Source organism: Monomorium pharaonis, chromosome 3 (genome assembly GCF_013373865.1).
Source record: "Monomorium pharaonis isolate MP-MQ-018 chromosome 3, ASM1337386v2, whole genome shotgun sequence".
NCBI classification, from domain to species: domain Eukaryota; kingdom Metazoa; phylum Arthropoda; class Insecta; order Hymenoptera; family Formicidae; genus Monomorium; species Monomorium pharaonis.
In genome coordinates, this window is record NC_050469.1 from 24,640,467 (window position 1) to 24,662,475 (window position 22,009).

Sequence of the window (22,009 nt, forward strand, 5' to 3'; positions counted from 1 at the left end):
GATCGCAACGAATATTAATTTTGATCCCCTTTCTTTTTCGTCCTTTTTTTTCGTGAGAACATCCGACGTTATAAACGATCAACGGTGTCTAAATCAAAGGCAAAGACGAGGTAAAAACATTTTGGCGGCCGGGGTTCGAGGCTCGTTACGCGCGAGTTATCGACGAAAATCGAAGTTATTTGACACGGCTACGCGGGAAGGATCCAATTAGGTATACTGCGTGCGTTCTCGCGGATTTATTTACCGCCGCATAAATCTCGACAGTTGTAATATTTCGGTCTTGTTCCGCCTTTTTTTTTCCTCTCCCCCTCGAATGTTCTTGTCGACGGCACACGGTACAGTTCTTGCGTGCGCGTGCGCGCGCGAAAGAGCGATTTTTTCCTCCTCTCTCTGGCTGAAGTGAGCGGGAGACGATGCGCCACATATTGCACATAAATTTCGCACGCTTCGTCATAAAAAGTCCATGGCGTCTCTGTGCATTATATCGCCATAACAGTGACCAGGCCAGGCGTGTCTCGCTTTTCTCTCTGTCCCCGCTATTAGGCGGAAAATAAGATTCATTTTTTCACAATGCGGCCGACGAAAACGGCAACGTAAGCGCGATTTTATACGGGACGAATGCGGACCGGATGAGTAAATAATCCAGACGGTTGTCTCGGATGTTTTTTTATTGCGATACCAATCTCGCCCGGCCATGAGCGCCGATAATGGCCGGCCGTCCTTGCCGTCGTATCATCGTTCTCAAATCGACATTCTATTAAACGATAATAAATACACGCGTTCCTCCCGGCCGGAAGAAACGTATCAACCCGAAAGGATTTTGCGAAAGACGCCACCGCCGCCGTAGTAATAATAACGCATGCACTCTATCTCGTCGTTTCTACGATATGTGTAAAGACGCAAATATTTGATAACGCACACATATGTATTATATATATGTTCACGTATAAAGGTAGAGCGAAAACCGTGACCATTTTAGCATGACGAAATTTTAGCTAATTAAATGTGCATGATGGCACGGTTGGTGTTGGTCTCGTCAGGGCTGCTTTAATTCGGTCTCGCAATAATGAAACGGATTCTCCTTCTCGGATAGGGTCTTCTCACTGCATATGCAATATGCATATCACAGTCAATTGCAATAACGATGAACATTCGAGTGGTAAAGGAAGATGAAATTTTCATCTTGCTAATTGAATAACTTCAATTAGGAAATAATAAGAAGAATAGTGAAGGTGTAACCGTCGTAATTTTGTTTTGTACAGGATTTTTTTTGCGAGTATTAAAATTACAAAAGGAGCAATTTTAGAAAGACAACTTAATATTTACATGTTAATGACATGTAATATTTATGGGATAAGCGACTCACTTTTCTTATTTTTTTCGCATATTTAAAAATATCTCACTTTTCTAAGAAAATACTCTTTTTACTTCTTTCTTACTTGAATTGAACAGATATGCGAAAATATACACGGAAAGGAGTAATAAAAAGGTAGAATCTTTAATGGCAGCAGAAACTTCCCGTTTTCGCATATTTTGATCATCAATTTCAGCGTCTATGGATGCATTAAGTTGAATCATTTCAAAAGAAATTCAATAACAAGAAATCATGTTTATAGCTTTTTTAAAATAAAAAAATTTCAAGGAAATAAAAAAAAAATAACTCCAACAATATAATTAGCACAAAAAGGAGCTATGATTTAATTTATAAAAAATATGTTAACAAACTAGTTTACTAAAAAATTCATAATTCAAATGTTTTTTTTTTTAATTTATTTATTTTTATTTTTAGGAAATATATAAATATGTATATATGATATTTTACATTTTTAAACTGTATATAATAAGCGAACTTATATATTGTTTTTTATTTTATTTTATTAACTATATTTTTGTAATAAATACAATTTAATTTAATTTAATTTCAATTTTTTTATAATAGAAGTTTATGTATAAGGAAGGCTTTTGTTATGGCCCATACTTCGATAGCACACATTTATTCGGATAGAAATTTTCCAGCGTACCATCAATTAAAAATTTTTTTATTAAATATTAACCAATTAGTGATGTAGACAATCGAATGTTTTTATAGTTGGGTATTTCTAAAACCGAATTATATTAACTTTTATATTAAATTTTAATATATTTTAATTTAATTTTAATATTTAAATTTTAATATATAGCCATTTATGACTTAGTATATTAAATTCTAAATTCCGTTGTGTCTCATTTTTGTTTTCCGAAATGCAAATTTGTTTTTTATTGACTTTTATAATAAGAACAGTAATTTCAATTTCTATAAATTATTAGAGAAGCAATTTATAATATAATTATAAATAATATATATAAACTAATTTTTAATGTATAAATTTTTAAGAAAAGGTTTTTTTAAATTGACTTATTCTGTCACTTTTTAGAAAATAAAACTTATTTTCCTCACTATTTTGAGTTAAACCGCTCTTATGCTTATCATATGTTAATTGGATAATACTTAGTTTCCAGTAATATAAAACTCATAATAAAACGAGTAACAGTATACGATACTTCTAAAAATTTTACAAGCAACACTTTCGTTCTCATTATTGTTGCAATATTATTTCGTTGTAAAATTAAAATGCTAATACCGTAACTTCCGTGAGTTTATCGGGGATAAATGTCAGGTCAGGCAAGAAAACGGAAGATGGAGTGCATGACCGAGGCACGAAACTCCTCATTTAGAAGGTTATTTAACTCCCGAGGAGTATATCGATAATCGCGGGGACGGGGAAGAAACACGAAGGGAGGAAGTAACGTATGATGTGGCCGCGCGCGGGCACAAAAGCGGAGCTCATTTCATCTTCGAGGTTCGAAGTATCGGACTTCCCTCGATCCCGCAACAACCGGGTGGATCGATCCGTCCGATAGCCAGCATTCGGTAAGATCGAACCGATCGATAACCGATCCGGGGAGCCATCCGGCCGCCTTTTTCTTCCACGGATTTCTCTCTGCATAGGGTCATACAGAGATCCCGCTAGAATTTTTTTTCCGAGTGCTTGCGGGGGATGCGGAGAAGAAAATCGGGAGAAACGCGATTGGTCCACGAGATTGCACCTTCCTAAATGAACCGTGCGTGCCTCGGATTGCGTGAACCGCTCTCCTCTTCTCTTCTCTCCTCTCCTCACGACTTCTCTCAAGTTCTCTCGAGCAGCGCCTCATCGCCTTTTTTTCAGGATGCCAGATGCCGCCGGATTTTCTAGATCGTAGTTGATAAGGTAATAAAGGCAAATGGAAAACAATCCAGCCGCGTGAGGCTGCTGAATTTTATAATTAGCCGGCTGGCCGGTAGGATTACCGGTTTTTGTGCCGCTGCGTGATAATATTTGGAAAATAGGTTTACATTGTGTGTGCGCGTGTTCTCTCGTCTTTTATAATTATGTAATTTGAGGTGAATTTAATATAAAATGTTGTATCATTGGGTATTGTAAATGCACTCGTTGAAACGCATATCGTCAGAGTTCTTATTGTAGGATGTTCTTTTGTGCGAAAATTTTGTAATATCCACAAGAATTTATGCGCCGTAACGTTTTATGGTAACGTTTTAATCTGCCGCATGACGATGTCAGCTTCACGTATCGTCGAACACGTCATTGTGCTGTTGTGACGCTACAATATTGACAAGCAATTACGTGGGCGTTTAACATGGCTTATAGATTCTTCAGAGATTCTTCTCGCTGAAGCGCTTTTTCAAAGAACCTCATATATATTAAATATTAAAAGCTCTTATCCTCAATATATTTTAACGGAAAATAAAATTTTTATGGAAAAAAAAACAACACAATGTCAATTATTATGATTGACAAGAAGGGCTCGTATTATAAATTAATGACCTCTACATATACATCTTGGGTTTTGAAAAATTTGGAATCAATTTTTTGCTGGCGTTAAACATCTAAACAAGTAAATCTATCTTTGTATTGCTCGCTGAATTTATTGGCACTTAGTACACTTGAGTAACAAAAAATAATAGACATGTTTTTATTGACAATTAAATATATTTAATAAATAAAATTAAGAATTGATTAAATTTTTGTTTTTTGATTATAAAAAATTAATTTTTATACCAATGAGTAGCTTTCGTAATTCTGTACATTTTGTACATTTATGAAAACATGCTTTACATAGGAAAAATAACATCAAGCATTAGTAATTAAAATTAATACATTTTATTTAACAGTTAAATTATATTCTTGTTTATATATGAAATATAATAATAATCTTGCTTATTTAATATTTAATCTTCTTGAAAAAATTGCATAATCTCTGCAAAGTATTATAATTTTTATTTTAATATTATACATTTTTTATAAACCAATAAAAAAATTATGCACTCAACTTTTATATGGATTACTTAAATGTTATAATACAAGAACAATCTATGAAAATTTTACATTTTTGATAATACTTTGAGATGTGACATACAAACATGTTTGATTGCCGATAACAAAAAAAAATTATTTTTTATCACTCTATAAATGTACTAAGTTTCAATAAACGAGTAGCATATACGTAGATTTACTTGTTACAATAATTAAATGAACTGTGTTTTTCTCTTTTTTAAATAAAATGAAGAAATAGGCTTTGAATTAAAAAGATACGTGACTAATATTATGCGTATCCCGAGATTATGCACACATGTGTCACAATTTGTCTACGTAGATTATAGAGAAACATTTAAACTCACACATATTCCGCGCGGCGGCGGTCGAATGTCGTTTCTGTGGAATTCGCCTGATCCGTGGGACACCGCTGACAATATGCCTGTAATCAACTACTCGTTTGTCTCGTGTCAGACGATAATAAATGCTTCTCTATATCTCCCCCGTCCGCCCCTCGGCGCAGCGCGCTGCTTCCCTGGGTGGTCGCGCCGCAAACTTTTGTCGGACAATAAAATACCGAGCCACCGTAAACATGCAAATGAAAAGATTCGCGCCGGCTTTCGGTTAGATCCCGCGTTAGGCTGTGGACTAATGGGCTCCCACTTCGTCATCCATATGAATTTATATCTGCCTCGGGAATAAGCCGCGCTGATACCTTCCGCTCGTTGGGAGCTCAGCGCGGTCACGTAGTTTAAGCGGCGTGGAGTTCGCTCTTTCCAGGGAGAAATAAAAGGGGCCCTTAATGTTTCATGAAACTTTGTAAAAATTGTATTTATGAGCCCCATAGATGCTATTTAAAATTTCATCACGCGACATCCTTATAAAAAAAGGATCCGCCACACGCGTGTCCAACGAGATTTGTGGAGGTTTCGCTACGAACGAGGTGGAGCGAGACATGTTGTTCCGTTTTTATTTCTTAGGAAAGAGGGAAATTTTTAAGGGAAGACCTGAATATATTATAGATCGTCCCGTTTCCTAATGTACGCAGCTCGCTCCACTTTGCTCGACGAGCAATAAACCATGCCACTTTTCTAATGTATGAGAAGTTGTTTCGGTTTTCTCAAATTTTGGCAATGAAGAGATTTATAAGAAACTTACATGACAATCGATCTCGTTATAATGTTAATGTGTTACATTATATCTCAATAAATTAAGTAATATCATTTTATCACATATTACAAATATCAAAAATTGCCTTTTTTTTCCTCTAAAATCGCTTAAGAATTTTTCGTATAGAACATTATGCATTGGCATTAAAAAGTATAATCAGTATAAAATGTAGAAATGCATAAAAAGATACACTGCAGACAAAGGGGAACTGATTAGAATGATAATGTGAAGGAAAGAATTTTAAAACGCAAGAAATCGTTTAGACGACACGTGCTCGTTAGAGAATAAAACGCTCGTAGTTTGCATCGAATCATGTCGATTCGATTCATCGTTTGATAAGGTTTTCTAGAGGACGACGGCATTGTTCGACTATTGGTGTTTCTTTGGCCAGTTTGGAATGTCTTTCCCTTTGAAATGCGTAAGATACATTTTATCGAGTATCTAGATTGCTCCTTTCTAGTTCTCTTTCGTATAAATTATATTACAGATAAAGAAAAGCAACATCAAACGGATTTTTGTGTTATCATGTAATCAGTTGTTTTTGTGTCGAAATTATCTTTAATGAATAAAACAGTATTAAATTTTTTTATTGCCGCGTACAATAGAATGAAATGCAAATCTAGCTGGACAAAAACTAATTTCTTAAAGATAATAAAAGCGTTGTAACAAAGATTTGTCCTCACTAATTTCGAATTTTTGATAATTTAGAAAATGATCTTTTCGTGAAAGACTTGAAGATAATAATTAACTGGATTTTATTATAATTTATAATACAAGTTATTTTGTTACGATGTAATTAATAATAAACATTTTTAATCCAAAATGAATAAATTACAATTCTATTTCAATACATATTTTAAATTAAAAAATATAATATTTCAAAAAATTTTTTTAAGTACACCATTTCTATCGTGTTTTAAACAACATATGATGAAGAGTTTAATTATAATAATTTCTTTGAATGAAACTAGGTAAAGCTTTTTCTACTGTATATTAGTATTAAAAGTAATCACATAATAAAATAATATTTGCTTTTATTAAAAACTGAAAAAATGTACTTTTATTCTTTAAAAGAATAGATAAATATTAAAATTAATTGTAATATATTTTTAAGTAATATGTTTTTCTAATTATGCAAAAGTAGAATACGTTTTTTAGTAAACAATTATTTATTGTAAAACAGTTGTTTTTAGAAGTCAATTACATAGACGTTGGTACGGCTCTAAATACATCAAAAATGTTATCAGTCTTATTGTGATAAAATTACGTTATAGAAGTATAAACAATACTTTATCAGGTTTATTTAAATTTATTTTAAAACACTGATTTTTTTTTTTTAGTTTTGTCCAGCTAGATTTACAATTCATTCTACTATGCGCCGTGTTGATATGAATATTCCACGCTTTACGAGCTTAAGAACAGAACTATCGCACTTGCTTCTAAGTATCCGTGAAAATTTGATTAAAGGTATTTAGTTTAAGAAAGTACTTGTTTTACAATTATCTTAACAATCAATGCTAAGAATTGATTGTGAATAATATTGAAATATTTAATATAAAGAGTAATACAAAATACCAGAATATTTTTCTCTGTATAAAAAAAAATGTTTTAATTAACTAAAAGAAAATTTTTCTCATCAGTATTACTTATTAATGTTTGCTTCATGTACCTGAAGCTAGCAGACAAACGTCGAGCGGCCAGAGCCGAACGTCATATAGGCGTTTCCAGGGGGCACCATTTAATCAAACGTTAAAAATTCCATGGTTATGAGATTTTTAACAAACTTTGAAAAATTTGCATAGAGTTTAATCATTATAATACATAATCGATCATTTGCGACAAGACTTGTAATTTATCAATTCTTATAAATTTTTTAAAATAATTTTTATCGTTTTCCGCGCCTCACGCCTAAACGCAAGATACGATTTCCTTCAAATTTGGCTGGAAATATCTTTCCGTAACGTACAATCGACTGATCGATCATTCGCGAGAGGACCTGCATTTTCCTAATTGTTATAAATATTTAAAAAATTAACTTTTATTGATTCCTGCGCCTCACACCTAAACGCAATGTACAATTTCCTCCAAATTTGGCTGGAAATATCTTTCCGTAATGTACAATCGACTGATCGATCATTCGCGAGAGGACGTGCATTTTCCTAATTGTTATAAATATTTAAAAAATTAACTTTTATTGTTTCCTGCGCTTCACGCCTAAACGCAATGTACGATTTTCTCCAAATTTGGCTGGAAATATCTTTCCGTAACGTACAATCGATTGATCGATCATTCGCGAGAGGAAGTGCATTTCCCTAATTGTTATAAATAATTAAAGAATTAATTTTTATTGTTTTTTGTTTCTCACGCCTAAACGCAAAATACGATTTCCTTCAAATTTGGCTGGAAATATCTTTCCGTAACGTACAATAGACTGATCGATCATTTGCGTGAAGACGTGCATTTTCCTAATTGTTATAAATATCTAAAAATTTGATTTTTTTCTTATTTTGCGCTTCACGTCTAAACGCAAAATACGATTTTTTTCAAATTTAACTGGAAATATCTTTCTGTAACGTACAATTGACTGATCGATCATTTGCGAGAGGACCTGCATTTTCTTAATTGTTATAAATATTTTTTTAATTAATTTTTATCGTTTGGAGTTGTGAAACCGCTACGTCCTCGTCGTCGGCTCTGGGTGTGGCAAAAACCGGTTATGTACTTTACAAAAAAAATTGTATTATTCTCAATCAACTATGTTTTGCAAAACTGCATTTTCATAAAAATTTTTCATATACGGTTAATTAGTCGTTCTAGACTTCAAAAAATATTTTCGTAGAAATTTGAAGACAGTGTTTCTTGTATTTATCTGACTAACATAATTAACAATTTAAAAAACCACTAAACAATTAATAACGATCGCGAATGAAAATCTCATAACCAGGGAACTTTTAACGTTTGATTGAATGGTGTCCTCTGGAAACGCTTATATAACGTTTGGCCCTGGCTGCTCTGCGTTTGGCTGCTGCCTTTGTCTACTAGATTTAGCTACATTTTGCTTTTCCATCTGTGCCCCTCTTTAAAAGTCCTTTTATTTTCAATCGAAACAATCGTTATCTCTCTCACTTTGTTCTTTAATCTTTTTTTATTAAAATTGTAGCAAACTGTTAATATCTCGTATATTTACGACATTATGATACTCGACGGAGATTTTTCGTGATTGGACAGTACCGATAGGAACCGTTGTTCGATCTTTCCTCAATCGCGAGGCCACATGGCGGACTCGGCGATTTGCGGAAATTGTTCCCCCCCGCCTCCGGGATTAATATCGGGATCGCGCGATCTTCCAATACGGCCGATTACTCTCGCTTCTGATTCCAGATAAATAATGCATGGTTCGATCTACCGAGCCGGGCGGAGATCGCCTCTTTCCGTTGTCCCGCGTGAAAGTGGAGGAAAACCGTGGACATGTATCACCGAGACGTCGGGCGCAAAGGGGCGACGTGGCCACGTTATCACAAGGGTACGAGGGAGAGAGATTCGCGCGCGCAAACGGAATAGTACCATTACGAATAAATGACGCTTTCCGCGCGGTCGTAGTATCGAAGGACCCGACAGCGTCCAACGGAACGTTATTGCTGTTATTATTCGAGAGGTCTCACCCTTCGATCGTTCCCATTCCGCTGCGACGAAATCGAAACACTCGGCTTGCTCTTCGTTTTATTAACACACACTCTCGACGGGCTTCTTATACATTGCTCGGAGCATTGTAACTTTCGTGCTTCCTATCGCGTACGCTTATCTGTATAATTTCGAATAAATTTTTTTTTAATTTTAATTCAGTTGTATAATGAATTTCGGTTTCCATGCAATAAATTAATCCCATTGTTGTCAAATCCAGAGATATTTTTGTGTCTTTGTATACAGAAATTTACCTTCCTTTCAAAATTTATTTTTAATACATTTTATTATTTTTTTATCGCTATTTTATTGACATTTAGAGAAACAAGTAGGGGGAAAAAACACTCATAATGATAACCGTGTAAATGACTCAGCCTGATATTTCGTAATTTAATTTTGCTTTACAAATCGAACCGTGCAATATGAAAACTTTATTATAATATCTCTGTATATAAAATTTTCCTGGCGTAAAATTAATTGCTTTTGGTGTGTATATCCCACGCTCTGCTAAAATAACTTTTCCCGTCGAGACCGGCCGATAAATCCACAATTTTTCGTCGCGCAATACTCGCCCCTGTGAAGGAGGGCGGCTTTAAAGATTTCTGCCCGGGCACGGGAGCTCGCACGCAAAGGGGATCGAGTTTCCAAGCTATCTTATCCCTTTACCGTTTCCGTCTCGTCGCGAGAGATCTTCGACGATCGCGGCAGCCGTTCTCTCGCGTGACTCACCGCCACCGGCGCCGCGCGTGCGGGGGTGAGGGTGCAGCCGGTCGCCCCTTCGGAAAACAGCGAGAACGCGCGCGCGCGCTACTTCGACGTCCGATATTTCGACTCTCTATCTGCGGCCCCCACGAGGGGGTTGCGTGGGATTAGAAATACCCTCACGGCCCCGGCATGCATTATAGATGCTCGCGCCTTAGATTAGAGGAGGCGGTGGGCGTGCGGCGCGGCGCCCGGCAAAAATAGTCCACTCGTAAAGGCAATAGCTTTTACGTTCTCACTACGCTGTGTGCTCTTTCAAGCGGTTCGCCCCCGCGATGCGATGCATGCGCGGGATAGCGGTGTGACACGGTCTGACGTTTGTTCGAAAATTTAACGGAAAAAGAAAGAAAAACAGAAACGGGCAAGTGAAATTAGTACGTTGGTACTTTATAAAAGAGGAGGTCCTTTATATTTGCTGCAAAATACTCTGCTTTCTCTGAAATTACAAGATACCGTTAAAACAAAAATGTAACGGGGAAGATAGTATTACGAGTCTCTATTTACATTTTGTACAATACTTTGTTGGCAATCAGCATTTTAAATCGGAAACTTAACAATTACATTCGTCAATGTGTTGTTTTAATTGATTTTATACTCAAAGTTATGAAATATTTATTACTTAGAATCAATGCTAGAAAAAATAATTAAAATAGTAAATAGTATTGAAAATACTTATTTAAAAGTATCTATAAAAAATACTATATATACAAAAAAGCAAATATATTGCAACAATATTTAATGTTTATACTATAGATATACATTTACTTGAAATAAGATATTTATTTTACATTTTGTTAAATGTAATGGATAAGTGTTATTAATAATTAAGTTTTTTGTATTTTTTATTAATTATTTCTTATTTTCTTTTTTATAGAATAGAACAGAATAAAAAACAGCATTAGCAATACAACTTATCGAATTGTTACTTTGATATGAAAATTATGAAAATTAAATTATGAAAATTATGAAAAATATGAAAATTATGAAAAAGAATATCATTGGGGTGTAAGCTTGCTTAAAAAACTACATTTAAATTATAAAATTTCATGCTTGAGTTTAATTTAAATGTAGACGAATAAAATGTTAAATAACAAAAAACAAAGAGAACACTACATATTTTGATAATTTTGATGACGCTCAAATTAAAAAAAAAAGAGTAATTATATTAAATGCTACAATGTATTTTGCAAAAGTTTCGAAATATTTTAAAGTAAACATGTTATATAATAAATGTCGGCTAAACGAATAATTGCATAAGTAATCACTAAAATTTGTCACCTAATAACGGAGCCATTATACTTGCAAAGACTAGAATACTTTTTTTTATTATAATATTAATATTCATTATATCATGTATCTTTTTCTAGTCTATATAATATCAGTATCTCGTGTATAACTTTGTGAAAGGAAGTATTTTATAATGGTAACAACCTTCTCTTTTATTCCATCCATTAATTAAACTCTTTTAACATTTTTAATAAGCAAATTTTCAAAGACACTATACTAAACAACCCTATGAAAGGGGAGATAAAAAAATATAACTGATAGCTACTTGTACTCGGCGATTATTAAGATATCGCAGTCGGAATGCCGGCGAATAGACGTATACATTAATAGCCATCCATTTGCGGTGAGCAATTATAAAGACTTGGCATCTAACGGGCTGCGGAAGGAAGCACGAGGGGGAAAAAAAAAGAACGAAGGAAGAGGCTTGTTAAACACTCCGAGTCCATATCATCTCTATGTGGCGTGTGTACGGAGCGTGAAATACTAACAAGCAACCATCATCAAACAATGGAAAATGAAACGAAGAGAGAACACGTTTTCAGCGGCAGCTATCAAAACCTTTTAACTGTTTCAATGCCAATACAATAGGCCGGGTAATCAAATATCTTATTTTTTCAGCACGAGACTCTTGCGCGGACACGTGCGCCCCGAGCGTGATGCCAGAGTAAGAGGAACTGCGAAAATAATTACGGCTTCGTAGCTTTGCGTAGAATAAAAAAAATCACCGTCGCTCGAAGCCCTCTAAGGACATTGATGGTAAATCGTGTTATATATCTAAAAGGGAGAGGGGTGTGAAATAAGGTGGTAATTTTATGTTAATAAAAATAGAACGTGAGGCCGTTGCCTCTCCCCCTCACGCGATAAGTTCTGCTGTAAGTGCCATTAAAAATTCTAGCCGCGCCACCGTCGCGAACAGAAATTCCCATTTCGCGCGACGATAAGGCGAGAGCAGCTTCTAAATCCCGCGTCCTGTCTCCGCGGCCGAGACGCTGATAATAACAATAATGGATGCCCTCATCTGCAATTACAATAAGCAGTTAGCGGGCTATAAATCACAAAGTGGTACGCCCGCGCGATGAAATCTTTCTTTCCGCACGTACCATCGTGGAATAAGGAAACTTCTTTCTTCCCGGCAATTCCGAGGGATCGCCCTGCTATTCCGGAAGTTGACGGCGTCGTACATGGGGGGAGGCGAGAGGGAGGTGAATTTGCGATCTGGAAACCGGCTATTTAATTAGCGATGAACCGATGACTCGTCACAACGCGGATAAAGAATCTCCAGCCCCGAATGGCGAATTCATCTCTGAGCTAATGCACAGGACGAGCCCCGGTAATTAGTTTTTCATAATAAACGGTTGGACAGAGAGAAACCGCGAGGTTTGAAAAGAAAAAAGCGCGATCGAGGAAGTAGATGACGTTCACGCTTCGTAAAACTTTAGTAAGTACGGTAACGGTAAGTTTTGTTCGGTTACGGTCGCACGAATGCCACTCGGCGGTAATTCAGGACAAATATATAAAATCGATACCGTCTGTGTTACCGAAATGTATCTATCCGCCTTATCGCGGATTCGCTGAAGGTCATTGGCTCTGAATCTTTTATTAATAATCCGTTATCATATATGTCCCTGGATATTTTCGATCATAAAATTATATCAATGCTGAGCTCGGAAAAAGCTTCCAAAATAAGAATAAATCGAATAAAAATATTATAAATTGTTGAATTTATATGAATTATAACCTTTCAGTATCCGGTGTACCTGACTATTAAGCGAGTTATTGATTATCGAGTTACACTTCAGGATTACCAACATTCAGATTTACTTTCGGATTACGTAGGGAAATTCATGACAATTACTTGCTAAAATCGATTGCTGCTTCTTCACAAATTAAAATAGCTTGGCACGCGCGAATAAGATTTGTCGTTTACGACGGACGTATTGTTTTTTCAATACTTCATTTATTGAGATTGCTTATCCGTTTGTTTATTTAAGCGAGAATGCGGTACTAAAGACGTTTGTGGAAACAGCAACTCATCGTTTAAGTCTGAATAAATCGTGCATTTTTAATTTAAGAGTCTTAAATTCTCTCTGTTTACCGCAAGATGGACATACCGTTTATACTCGATAGAATAGTATAGTGCAACGGGTTGCGGTTTGACAGGAAATTTTTTACAGAACTTAATTTATCTTTAAATAAATTTTTTATCTGTTTTACATACATTGAGTAATAATGTTTTTGACAACTGTGGCTTCTTCAGAATTGTGAGATCTTATTATTAAAAAAAACTTTGAAAATATTTTTACATATACATTTATGAATACATTTTGATAAGGATGTTTTTAAAGAAAGATTATGAATTTAAATAATATTATATTTAATTTAATGGAAGTCGAAATTTTGATTTGTTGACAAATGAATTAAAGTTGTTTCGTGGAAATCAATTTATTAAGTCTTTATACAAGAATATCAAATTTTATTAAAGTAACTACATATAAAAAAATTAATTTACATAGTTATAAATGTTAATGGATAACAAAATAGACTTCATAAACTAAAGAAGAGTGAGAAACAGAAAGAGAGAGAGAGAGAGAGAGAAAGAAGAGAGAAGAAAGATACATCTATTACAAGAGATAATAATATGGGAAATTCTTTCATAGTTAAAATTTTAATTGACAACAAGAAAGAAAATTAATATTACACGATTAACAAGTATATACTGTTCTTCTTTTTAATTATTGTAAACGACGTTTTGCTCGCATAGTCGAGGGTGCGAATACTATTCTATCACTATATAATAATTGTATGACTGCTAATCGTTGTGCGAATAATTATAAGAGATAAAGTATAGCACCTGTGCATTACGAAAATTGCGACTTGAAATTATATTAATTTCAAAAGGGGACACGCCAGTCTAATTGCAGAATAGATAATTAAATTCTGATCAGGAGAATCAATGTACATAAAAAATAGGAGAGTGCATTACACAAAATTGGACGAGTACTTCTTCAGATACGAATCAGATATGTTCCTTGTGAATAACGATACAAGACGTTACAAGATTTCAAATCGTAATGATCTTATACGTACATTATATATATATATATATATACAAAAGCATCTTTCGTACATAAAATATATATTATATTTGCTTACGATATTCGGTCTGTACGCGTCATATACGCTTGATGTGAAAAAATAATATAATAGGTAGTTCTGCAAATTAATGCCGTATTAGTGATAAATGTATGAATGATCTGTCGATGAAAGTAAAGCTTCGAGGTGACATTGTTACGATGCAGATTGCAATTATTTATTTGACACGTTGCGTAAGAGAAACATGACCGCGAGGGAGGATCATATAGAAGTACTAACTCTGCAGATGATACAAGGGAGCACGATCAGCCCGAATATATCGGGTGTTCAGGAAATCCCATTAAAATTGTCCCGCACACACGCAAAGAAGATATTCTTTGCTACCTGAAACTCTTTGAAAAAAAAATGTCTCTCCCGTGTCAAACTAAAGTTCCATAGTTAATTTTACATTAATAGTTATCTCCAAGTCGTAAGCCTACTGTTAGACTCGAGGTAGCGGAATTGCATAAAAATAGTCCTTGAAGAGCGAACGTGGAACATCACTGCTTTCACCATTGTCTCTTCGTCGTCACTCGATGGGGCCTCTTTTCTCTTTTCTCTCTTGGTTTCCTCCCCACGAAGCGTCGTTAGTTTATCATTAATGACCGGATCCACTTCTGGACGAGAGCGTTGTAGACTCTCTCGGTCTTCTAAGAATATGATGACGACGCTCGGTGACGACGAGAGCGAGACTTTCGATTCATAAAACAGTTGTCATCGTCTTGACACGATAAGTATACCGACAGTACAGTTCATTATGCCTGCAAAATATTTCAATTCGTTTTCCCGATTATAATAATTTCCCGAAAGCACCAACGGGAGAAGTGCATTCGCCCTCGCTCGTCTCTAACGAGCACTGGAATCTTGATCCTCGCCGGCAATCACCATCCGCAACTGGAGCGGAAGTTTTCGGGTGATGCCGAAACTATGTTTCGAGAGCGCCCGGGCTCACTCTCAATTCCTCTTGCTGGAGTTGATGAGGTACTTGCAGCAGTGCGTGAGCAGATGCTTCTCGCCGGTGACGTCGTGCTGAGCGACGGGCGAGGCCGTGGATTCCCTGGTGTAGACGTCCAGACCGTACTGGCCCTCCTCGGGGAAGCTTATGGAGAAGGTGACCACGTCGTCGTCGGCGATGGAATGCGTCACGTACTTGGACAGGCGTTTCTCCTCGATGCCGTTCTTGTGCAGGGTCGCCATGAAGTCCGTCAACGGCCTCGACATGCGGAATTGAATCTCCAGCTCGCGCCCGGCGAACACCAGCGCTTCCTGAAATCAATAGATCGCGCGATTATAAATCCGCCCGCCTGGCAAGCGCGGTAAAAATCGGAAGATTCCTCTTTATTGACGCGATCCTCTTTGGTTTTTCTTTTCTTTCACTTTAATACTTCGCGTGGAAGAAAACAGTGGCAAGATAATTTATTTTTGCCGAATCGATTGTGGATCGGAACATTACAAAACTTTTGTCTTATAAAGTCTTTAAAATCAGCATTAATCTTTTAATTAAAGCACACAAACATAAATACCGGAAAACTTAAACCGATAATAAAATTAAATTCCGTTTCAATTTTAACAAAAAAATATACAGGGATTTTCACATCTATATATATATATATACTTTATATTTAACTACAAATATTTTATTACCTATAGCCGACATAAAAAATTCCCTTTGAGAGCTGAAAATCTTAACAACATATTTTATAATATTTTGATTGGAATAAAACTTCCAGTAAGTCACATAGTTGTAGTTATAAGACGTGACAAAATACGTTAACAAAATACATGAAAATAGCTCTTTTTACAAGTTTATCAAAATTGTGACATGATAAAGAAATTTAGAAACCGGGTTCGTATGCAACATCCAAAGAAATCACTAGTTTTATTCTGATTTTCGAGAGAAATATTTTTTTTAAATTGTGTTATTATAAAATCAATATTTTGGTTTGACCCTTAGCTTAGATATGTTTAAAACATAAAACATATATGTATTTTTAAATCTACATTGATATCGATTTTTTGCTTTGAATGAATCGTGCAGACCGATTTAACTAAGACCGACTTACCTGATGAGTGATGGGTATAAGACCAAATAATCTAGTAGCTTTGGTTGGACCCCATTCGCCACTGGCGCAATCCGGCAATGGTACCATCACCGTTTGCAATTCCTCACACGCGATTTTAAATTTACAGACGCTCTTGAACTTCATTGGTTCGCCGGTCAAATATTCCTTTGGCGTTACCGCATTGGCGAATATGTCCAAGAGAAAAGATCCGGAACATGGTGCGTGAACTCGGAACGCAACTATATTTCCCACAACCGACTAGAAAAAGAATTTGAATTAAAGTAAAGCTTGCTTAAGCATCGATCTGTAAAAATTGTCTTGCATTATCCTCTTGTCTTGTTATAGACAAATATGAAGCGCTTCTTTTATTAGATTGTGTTATACATGAATAAAGTACAAAAATGATGTAGAGTAAGAAATTTATAAAAAGAAAGTAATAATATTAGAATAAGTAATAATTTTTATTCATGTATTTTACTATATAAATTATAATAAAAATTAATTTTTTTCTTTTTTACTTTCTCAAAATTAAATATTCAAATTTCAAGACAGGATCACTAAAGGAACATTAACATTCTATCAATATTCCATTTCGCACAAATTGCAAACTGTTATTTTACATAACTTTCGTGACATTTTAAAATCAAAGCAAAGCGATTCAAGTTGCTTGAGATAAATCATCGTGTGAATGCGCGCACGGTGGACGCAGAGACTATCAATTTACCTGCATGACAAAACGCTTGAGCGACACGCCGTCGTAGCCGTCGCCGTCGTTGTCGTAAAACTTGAGATTGTAATGAAAGATAAGGGATGATTGCATATGCGCCGGCATCGCTATCCTCACGGTCGCAGCACCGGTGGAATCCGTATACATAACGGCATTCGTATTCGTATCCGGAAAGTAAAGGCCGTACCTGTGTGCACGCAGAATTTATCCGTACGGTATTTTCGCCGTGCAACTTACATTCATTGTTAATAGACCAATCCATGCTTACGAGAGGCCGCCGGTTTAATTACGCGTTATAACGGTCTTTAAGTGCGTCTCAATGGACGGATTTAATTTGTTAAGACGCGCGGCACGCTCAAACCTGTTACTATACCTTTTGCCAAATTTTAAAATAATGTGAAATTAATGAAAGTACATAAACGGCCTGACGTTGAACGATGAATTCCGTTATACGGAGAGCGTAAACTCATAAACATTGTAGCGATCCGTGCGTAGATTCCGGCTTTCTCTCTTATTTCTCGTTTATTCCGGGGGGGAAAAAAGAAAGAAATAAAACAGGAATGCCACCTTACCTGAAGAATAGAGACCGCACGAAAGGCAATTCCTCGAAATCCTTAAGTGAAATTGGCTGTTTAAGCAACTGCCAGTCCTCTTGCAGAGGGAAGAATTCGTATATGAATTCCCGGGGGTCCGTCAGGAAGTAATGATCGTCGTACTCGTACCTAAGTGAAACGTCCTTTCGTGATCTCATCGATCGTATTTTATTTGCACACGCGAGCGCGGCAATCACGATATTATAATGCCGCGTACTTCGGGCATTACATGCCGTACCTGAGGCTGTCGTTCTTGGCTTTCGCCTGGCCGGGACGGGGTACCTCTTTGGCATTGACGAGGTGTCGTGCTCCCCAATTACACTGGACGAACCGCCACGCACCTGCCACGTACACGGCGTTCCAGCTGTTCCGGAATCGGTTGTCCTCGAAGCAGACGCCCGGCTGATAGCCCGCCGACTTGCTGTAACCCTTGATGACCACGCAGTGCAAGCCCGCGTAACTGTATTCACAAGCAATTATTCAGCGATTTAGAGCCTGTCAGTTTTCACGAGATTGAAATATCGAGTATAAACATCTGATTCTTGGATAATTAATCCTTGATTTCCCTATAGACTCCGTTATGCGCTTTAATGTGTGATTTTACGCGAATTGCACTAATGTGTAATAATAGAGTTAATTAACAAAAAAAAAAAAAAACGAAAGAGTTACGCGTGTACCAGCTTTCACGTGTGATTACATTAACGTGATATAATGTTCTTTTTTAACTTTATATTTTTGTAAAATATAAATCTCACAAGTTTTTTTAATTCTTGTTTATTCTTCAAATTTAAAAACGTTATATTATTCCACTGAACAACTGATGCATTCAATGTAATAATTGCTCGTGTGAATTCTTGGTGCATTACTTTTGCAAAGTCAAACTTTCAACTGTGTACTTGTAGAAATTGTTTATATAAGTTTTACATAAGTCTATGTATTTTTTTTTTTTTGTAATATCGTTTACGTGCGGTTACCTGCACAATCGTTTGAATAGAACGTGGTAACTTTCCGTGCCGTGTTTGATGCCCCTCAGCAGACCCATGGGAGTGTCGCCCCGTAAGTTTTCATCGAACTGCATAGTGTTCAGATTCTTCACGGTGATCCATCGGAATATTGTCCTCGCCTTTTCTATATCTGATCCGCATCTGCTCACCAACTGCCGTACTAAGTCCGTGAACGTTTTTTGATCTTCTTGGGCTACCTAAGATCACAATTGAATGTTGTGAATCACTTTTAGTATTAGTAAGTCTTATAAAAAATGCATAAAATAGCGAAAGTTACCCAATTTAAAGGAATTTTCTATTTTATTGCGTTAATTTTTTTAAAACAATTCTAGGGATCTTTTTTTAAGAAAGTGGATAATTTGGAAAAACTATTTTTTATCTTTTCTTTATTACTGTTTAAAGATTGATTTCCTACTTTTTTAAATATAAGTAATAGTTTAATAGCAATAAATTTATTTGCTCTTTTTATCGATGATTATGATGATTCCAAATTTTCTAGCGGATTGAAATGAAAAACATCATTTAGAACATTTAATCATAATAAATAAATAAGATTTGTTTAAAAACTGAGATTGATTTTCACTGTATTTTTTAATATATTTAAGAACTCCTCCCAAAAATATAAAAAATTAAATGCTTAAGATAATTCTAATTTTGATAATAGAGCTACGTGTAATTAAAAAATATATATTTATCTATCTTCCTAAAATAACGCGATAAGGCAGAAAATCCTTTTAATTGCTTATGTACGTAATCCAACGTGAATAATTACTCCAGAAATTAGATGTAAAAGTAGAAAGGCTCACATGTCACACAGATTTTAAAATGACAAAAAAAAAAACGAAATTCCCCGAGAGTTTTAATTAAGTCCACTGAAATAAAACGCAAACGTAATCTAAGCAAGACGTTGTAACGCACAAAAAAACGACAGCCCCCTCGGAATGCTTGCGCCAAACCGCAAAATCTCGTCCCGGCAACAAGGCGGATGAACTCGCGGCAGGAAGTCAGGCGCTGAAAGAATTCCGCGGTGAGGTCTTACCGAAATAGCTATCTGATCCATGTCGGCAAACTCCAGGGGATCATTGTAGATATGGTACTTGGCGAGGGCTGGTGGCTGCGGGGGTGGCGCGCGCGATGGATACGGCGGAGGCGGCGCTTCCTGGATATAACCGTCTCCTTCGTCAAGGTATAAACTCTCCTGTAGCATGTACTCGCTTCTCGCCTCATTGATCAGCTCCAGCATCTCCGAGCTCTGTTTCTCCACCAGTGCGGCGGTTGCCGCCCTATAAATTGATCAGGAGTAACGAGGAGCTTTTGCCTTGAGCGCGAAAATCCGGCTTCCCGGTTTGCGAGCACCCAACGCACGCGAGCTTGTTTATCGTCCGAAGGAAAAAGGAAACGAAAAAAAAAAGTCAAAACTACCACGGCTCCTAACGTGCTGCACGCATAATTCCTCCATGTTCTTCCATAACGAAAAATACACAGAATCGATATTCGTGGTTTCGTTTGAGATTGTCGACTTTGTATTTTACATATAAAATATAAATATAATATAATATAAAATTCAAATAAAATATAAATATATAGGAAATATATTAGCTACATATATGTATATAGTGTATATATATATATATATAAAGTTTAAAAAAGTTGGATTATTTCTTAATTTAATTTAATATTATTTTTTTACATACATATATATACATCTTATAACGTTTTAATTTTAATTATATGTGACGTTAATTATGTCTTACTTTATTAAAGCCATCGTCAAATGTTTACTATTCTGAGAAAACAAGATATTTTTATATTCCTTTATGATCCTTTACGCTCGAAGATTATATATCTGCGTAATGAAATAATCCGTAACTCGTGATGCAAGCCCGTGTTACTTCTCCGATCTAAGAATAAGATGTGGGTATCGCGTTAATTACATAATAAATACCGTTCGTGCTCCAGCATCTTGCGCGTGAGACTTTCTTTCTTCTTGTCCCTGCGTAGAGTCATGTTCTTTTCCAAGTCTTCCTTCTCTTGCTGAAATTGTTGGGTTCGAACTCTTCCGCCTTTTTCTCGTTCCCATCTCGCCGACAATTGCTCCAACTCTTTCTCCCATTCATCCTTTTTAAGCCATACGTAACGCATTAAAGTTTTATTAACGTATATTATTTATAATTAATAAGAATAAAAAATGCGTAACATTTTATTAAATTAAATTGTTAATAAAATTAATTTACAAAACGTAAATAAATTGCATCATTTTCGTTGCAGTTTGTTTTAATTATTACATACTCGAAATTCCTCACGAATTCGTCGGTCCTCTTCCTCGCGATGATGCGCAAATTTTCTGTATAAATCATCTTCTTCCTTCCGGTGCTTCATCTCGAGACGCGTCTGTTCATCGCGATCCTAATACAGCAAAAATGTAAAATTATTAAGATCTTAATTCTTTGTGTTTATATTTAATTTTTAGTTGAGTGCCTTTTCTGTTGCAATTATGAAGAAAGTATTTACAATATTATTGCAATAGCATGTAGCTACAATATATATAGTTATTTCGTTTAGCGCGGACTTGATACATTATTGCTATTGTGTACAATTGATATTAACGTTATTTGTTTTTAGATAGTATTTTTTAAACAAAAGCTAAAAATAAAACTTTGATAACATGAATGTAAACTGGAAGTTTTCTATCAGACGATACAGTAGGTTTTATAATGTCTAATACTGTGTCATATTTTGTAATAATTTTTGTTTTCGCAAAATAACCAAGAACTAAACGTCCGAAAAATTTGGCTTTTTCAAAACTGACATAATAAGCCACATTTTTTTTATTTTCTTTTAACATAAGTCATTTGTACAAAATATCTATAAATTAATATACATGAGGATTTCTAAAACTTCCTTTCACTTCGATGTAAAACATATTTTTACCATACAAATTATACAAATACTTTAGGTTGTTCCGCAAAACGCAACATGTAGCGCGACTATATATTACATATAAAGATTCATTTTTAGTAGATTTTATATAGAATATGAATGCATAAACCATAAGTTTTTATTTTTTTTTAATTGTCCAAGATCTAAACAAATCATATTTTTATCAGTTTAATGCGATGCAATGTTTAGTTTCCGAGATCAGATAGTGCTTTGGACGCGTTTGCCAGTATTACGACTTTCCCTTATTGTATGTATATTTATTACTATTATATGTATATTTTTACTACTCTTTGTAAAC

At 35.3% G+C, this 22,009-nt stretch overlaps 2 protein-coding genes across 3 annotated transcripts in view; one reads left to right on the plus strand and one right to left on the minus strand.

Moving 5' to 3' along the window:
- LOC105839701 (E3 ubiquitin-protein ligase lubel) overlaps positions 1-22,009 on the plus strand; it is a 296,564-nt gene that overhangs the window by 203,294 nt on the left and 71,261 nt on the right. The window lies entirely within an intron of this gene.
- Positions 13,730-22,009, minus strand: part of LOC105839708 (hillarin) — a 52,624-nt gene continuing 44,344 nt past the window's right edge. For both annotated transcript variants that reach the window (XM_012686201.3, XM_012686202.3), the window contains exons 4-12: positions 21,061-21,177; positions 20,717-20,889; positions 19,811-20,054; positions 18,742-18,968; positions 18,006-18,227; positions 17,747-17,896; positions 17,172-17,361; positions 16,448-16,705; positions 13,730-15,650 (exon numbers count right to left, since the gene is read on the minus strand). In XM_012686201.3, the coding sequence (XP_012541655.1) occupies positions 15,339-15,650; positions 16,448-16,705; positions 17,172-17,361; positions 17,747-17,896; positions 18,006-18,227; positions 18,742-18,968; positions 19,811-20,054; positions 20,717-20,889; positions 21,061-21,177 (1,893 nt within the window). In that variant the 3' untranslated portion in view covers positions 13,730-15,338. The remainder of the gene's footprint in view (positions 15,651-16,447; positions 16,706-17,171; positions 17,362-17,746; positions 17,897-18,005; positions 18,228-18,741; positions 18,969-19,810; positions 20,055-20,716; positions 20,890-21,060; positions 21,178-22,009) is intronic.